General features: G+C 33.8%; 1 protein-coding gene across 1 annotated transcript; it reads right to left on the reverse strand.

Moving 5' to 3' along the window:
- Nucleotides 1-2102: 2102 nt before the first annotated feature.
- Nucleotides 2103-3207, reverse strand: LOC121751367 (probable transcription factor At1g61730). The gene has a single exon (XM_042146097.1). The coding sequence runs from the start codon at nucleotides 3195-3197 to the stop codon at nucleotides 2250-2252; it is 948 nt and encodes a 315-aa protein (XP_042002031.1). The 5' UTR covers nucleotides 3198-3207; the 3' UTR covers nucleotides 2103-2249.
- Nucleotides 3208-5266: the final 2059 nt, after the last annotated feature.

A 5266-nucleotide genomic window follows, 5' to 3' on the forward strand; every position in this document is an offset into this window, starting at 1 on the left:
AGATTCCATAACTAACAAAATATTGTATTTCAATTTTGCCCTTTTCGATTTTTATTAGAATTAAATTTAATGATTTAAGCCAATAATTTAGGCCATAGGATGTAGGAAATCAACGGCTGAGATCAAGAAGGAAATAGTAGAAAAGATGGGAAAAGGAAATGAATACATCCCTATATATATATATATATATATATATATATATATATATATATAGGTCCATGATCAATTGAGATTTTTTAAGCTAATTAAGAAATGAGATGCATTATCAGCCACTCATTGTTATTAAATGAGTGGTCCAGAATCTGCCACATGAAATTTATTTTAGGATTAATTAATTATGAAAGGGCATAATGGTAAATTTAGTTGAAAACAAATGAAAACTTATTTCTCCCATCCCATTCTTCTTCCCTTACGCCTCCACCGTCTGCTCATCTCCTCCTCCACTCTTTTCCGGCACTTCTCGCTCATGCTCCGCCTCAAATCACGGCAGCGCTCCTCCTCACCCCGCACCCGCTCTAGATTCGCCGATCTAGTCCTGCTGATCGCCTCTCTCTCGGTGCGAGCTGATTTCTCTGCCGATTTGCTCCAAATCGGCTGCTGGATCTGATTACTGTTGTTACTCGGACATTTTTCCACCGATTTGCTCAAAATCAGTGAAGAAACTAGTTTTCATTTGTTTTCAACTGATTTCAACTGATATCTAATTTTTCATTTGAGATCCCAAAATCCAAAAATCGGTGGCTTGCTGTTGTTAGGGGGATTATTATTAATTAGGAGTGGCTAATTTCAACTGATTTGTCCATGATGGTAATTGTTGGATCTAATTTCAGTTTATTGTTAACATGGAATTGAGCGGAGAATCGTGAGACGAGGATCAGAAAAACGAAGAGCTCCACGAATCGGAAAGGCTCGTGATTCTCTGATTCCTGCGGAAAAGCACTCCAGGTGTTTGGTGATATTCCCAGATCTGGTCAATCCGACGAGTTCCTCGTCACCGACGTCGTGATCTGCTTCATTGACAAGCTGTTGACATTTTATATACAATCTATTGACATACTGTTGACATTTTGCTATAAGTTGTTGACATTTGATATTCTCGGTATTCAAATGTGAATTGTAAGTGTTATTTTTTAGTTGTTGACATTTTAATACGAGTTGTTGACATTTGATATTCTCGATATTCAAATGTGAATTGTAAGTGTTATTTTTTAGTTGTTGACATTTTAATACGAGTTGTTGACATTTGATATTCTCGGTATTGATATGTGAATTGTAAGTGTTAATTTTTAGGCGTTGACATTTTAATACGAGCTGTTGACATTTGATATTCTAGCTATTGAAATGAAATGACACTTATACCCCCGTGTTGACATAATATGATAGCTGTTGACATTTAGTTAATTTTGTGGATTAGTGGCTGAGATTGCATCTCATTTCTCAATTTAGCTAAATAATCTCAACCTAACAGCACCCTATATATATATATATATCGAAATGGATCACATAATACACTTTATAATACGTTTTCTAATACACCACTTAAAAATACACAAGTAGATCTCACATTTATGGAGAATCGGTCATCTCTCCTCTACTTTCTGTATCTTATTTTCTTTTTTGAATTTAATCTAATTGCATTAACTTTTTATTTATGAAAAAATGTAGCCTTTCCAAAATTTTTTTTTTGAAAACGTGAATTTTTCTATAGCATGAGTATTCTTCTTTGCGAAAAACATACTCCAATACGTTATGAATTGTAATATACATAGTAATTTTTACTATATACTCGAAACAACTCAAAATACCGTCAATTTAAAGTGAAAAAACATTCATTGTAAAATTTTAATTCTTCAATAAGTCATGAATTCGTTATTATTTATGTAGGAATCATATTAAAGTTTATATCCTCTTTTATATTGAGATAATAGTAATTTAAACTATAAAATTTGTTTTAATAATCCATAATAATTTACTTAACATTTTATATTTTAGAACAATCAAATGCATTATGAGTACATCCTAATAAATCATAAATCGGTACTAATAACTTAAAACTAATTTCATACTACTATATTAGTAATATAAAATTATGAGCTCGATAAAATGTTTTTGGCTTCAACCCAAAACATAAACATAGATTAGTAAGAGAACCAAGACAGAAAAAGATAGAAACCAACAAGTTCAATAGCAAAATAGAAATGGGAATAGAAGGCAAAAAATCCCATAAGCAAAAAAAAATAATGATCCAACTAAGAGTGCTTCATCATAGCAGCCAAAACAAGCTTGGTCTGAGCTACTCTTATCTCCAATTGCTTAAGGTAATTCTGGAATTCCTCAACTCTAAGCTTCTTCCACTCCTTTTCCCCCTTAAGGCCTTCTCCCGGTTCAAACAAGTCTCCACCAAACATCATCATCTTCTCCTCCACGGTCATCGCCCCACGGTAATTCAAGTCCACCCTCTTCCTCTTCTTCTCCACCACTGCTTCACTCTCCTTCTTCACCTCAGTCTCCTTCTCTTTATTCCCCCAAATTTGTTTCGATAGATCATAAACATTCTTCTCGTGGGGCTTGGAGAAGGTCATCGGTTCTTTGCCATTCTTGATTTTCTTCTCGAACTTCCGCCTCATCCTTCTGATTTTATCGATGAGCTGGGTTCGGGTACCATCAACCTGAAGATCTTCCTTGATAAAAGAATAAAACGTGTTTATATCTTGAGTTGGATCTGTTCTATACTTAGCTAAGTAGTGGATCATCCCCTTCAAGATGACAATCTCGTCGTCCTCGCTCCAGATTCTCTGGAATAGGTTAGACTTCCTCTCCGATGCCTCAGGCTCAGCAGACTTCTTGGTATTATTTTTAATATCGCGTTTGGGAGTAACGACATCAGCAGCATCGGAAGAATTGGTGGCGGGGATTGTTCTCACCGCCGGCTTCAGTTGAGTCTCTACAACCACTGGCTTCGACGCAAGTGGCCTGTGCATCAAATCGGGATCAGAATCCGATTCAGTTTCAGATTCTTCTTCCTCCGATGAAGAAGAAGAAGAAGAAGGAGTCGGAGAAGGGGGCGGCAATTGTTGCCTCGCCATCATCACAGATTGAGTCTGTTGGAGTTTCAACCCAGAGTCAGACTCTTCCTCGGAAGCGACTTCATCGTCTTCTTCGCTAGAATCGGACATAATCTCACGATTTCTTGACATTTTTTTTCGTTTCTCGGGTTTGTGGGTTGTGAGTGAGTTGAGACAAATATGCTAGTACTTTATATAGAGACCTTCGAAAATTCGTTTGCCGCACGATTTCTTCTATCCTAATTTAATTCACGTCGAATCAAATTAGTTTCGCGTATGACAATGATTTGCGGTGATTATCTTTTCCATATTACAATTTGGAATGTAATTTCATAGTATAACTTTTATTTTTAATTAAGTACTATTTCAAGTTAAAGATAGCAGGAAGATTTTTATTTTGAATTTAGAAAAACAATTCCAATCTAATTCGTAATTAGTTCAATAGCTCATATGTAATTATGGAAATTATTTAATCAAGAGTATTATATTATTTAAGATTTAAACAGTTATACTATTTTTTTACACTGAATGGTTATTTGTCAATTAATATTGAAACAGTTTTACTACTAATGTTTTAATTTTTGGCCAATACTTTTTTAATTTAATAAATAAGTCAAAACAATTTAAACACTTGCTACAAAACTAAAACTCTCTCTTCATTAACTCACGACACAATACTACATAAAATCTTATACCGAAAAGTAATTGTTTCATATTTAATGAGACGGAGAGAATAATATAAGTCACTCACTTTATATATTAGGTGAAAACACCTAATAGTCACTCACTTTATAATATTAGGTGAAAACACCTTGAGACAGAGAGAACAATATAAGTCACTCACTTTATACTTTATATATTAGGTCAAAACACCTTGCATGACGTGAATAATACTAGAAAATATTTCATTCATAAAATATGATATTTTCAATGTTTGTGTGGAGATATATAAGTACTCCTCAGTCTCGCAATAGGATTCTTACTGGGTTATGACATGAGTTTTAAGAAATATAAAGAAAAGTGGGTTGAATAAGTTAGTGGAATATGAGTCTCACTTATATATATATATGGTTTGGACAATATTACATGGAACTTGAATACATCCCTATATATATATATTAATTTTATAATAAAATATAAATAAAATAAGTTAGAGGAATGTAGAGCCAACTTACCATTTATAATAAAATAAAATAAGACTATTATTGTGGAACATATCAAAATAATAAAATAAATCTCTTGCTAAATTATGTGTCTACGTACAAGAGGAAGAAAGTAGTTTTGTTTGCAGAATTATTCTCGAAAGAATACAATAAGATAGTGTACAGAATTATGTGTCTATGTAAATATTTGATCAGCAATTCTGCACCACGAATAATATCGACTAGTTGACTACACTACAAAAATGAATCACTTGCTTAAAAAAGGCTATACAGTGTAATATTTTACACACACAGGTACTCTGTTTGTTGAGAAAATATTCCATGTGAAGGGGTTAACAGCGGAAGCGTGCATAAATATCCGATCACATGAATTTGATCTATTTAACAGATTATTCAGACAAATTCTATTCGTGCAATTATCACATGTATCATGCTCATAACTTGAATTAAAACATGCTTTAGCATGTAAAATCCCTAAAACATGCTTACTACGGAATTAGCCAATTTACCTCGTTGATTCAATCAAGAATCGATGATGGCTTGCTCCGTCTCCACGTGAAGATCTTCAATACAAGACCTCAGATCTTCTGACTGGTGTCCCGGACTATACGCTGATATTTGTGTGGGCAAATCTCACCAACGTACTAGGACTCGAATAATGGAAGACAGAAACTACTCAGGGAGGAGGCACAAATTTTGAACTCACTCTCTCTAGAGGGGGACGAATTTTTTTTTTGTAGAAAAGTTGTTTTCTGTCTCCTTTATTCTCTTATTTATATTAAGTCACAAATTGGGTCCAGTCAGGGATCTAAGGAAGAATTGGATCAAGCCTCACCCAATTAGCTTTTTACTAATTAAATTAAACCCACAATTTAATATAAGCTCATATTGGAATATTACAAGCAGCCACTACAGAAGTAATATTGCACTGCCTTTCCAAATCCGAAATTACAAGTATTCCGGGTTTCCTTTATTTGCGTTCAATTCATTTCCCGCGCTTAAGATAGAAACATCCATTAATTAATTAATGTCTGCTAT

Source organism: Salvia splendens, chromosome 10 (assembly GCF_004379255.2).
Source record: "Salvia splendens isolate huo1 chromosome 10, SspV2, whole genome shotgun sequence".
Taxonomy (NCBI): Eukaryota; Viridiplantae; Streptophyta; class Magnoliopsida; order Lamiales; family Lamiaceae; genus Salvia; species Salvia splendens.

Coding starts and splice junctions, on each gene's coding strand:
- LOC121751367 (XM_042146097.1), bottom strand. CDS start 3,197: ATGTCAAGAAATCGTGAGATTATGTCCGATTCTAGCGAAGAAGACGAT.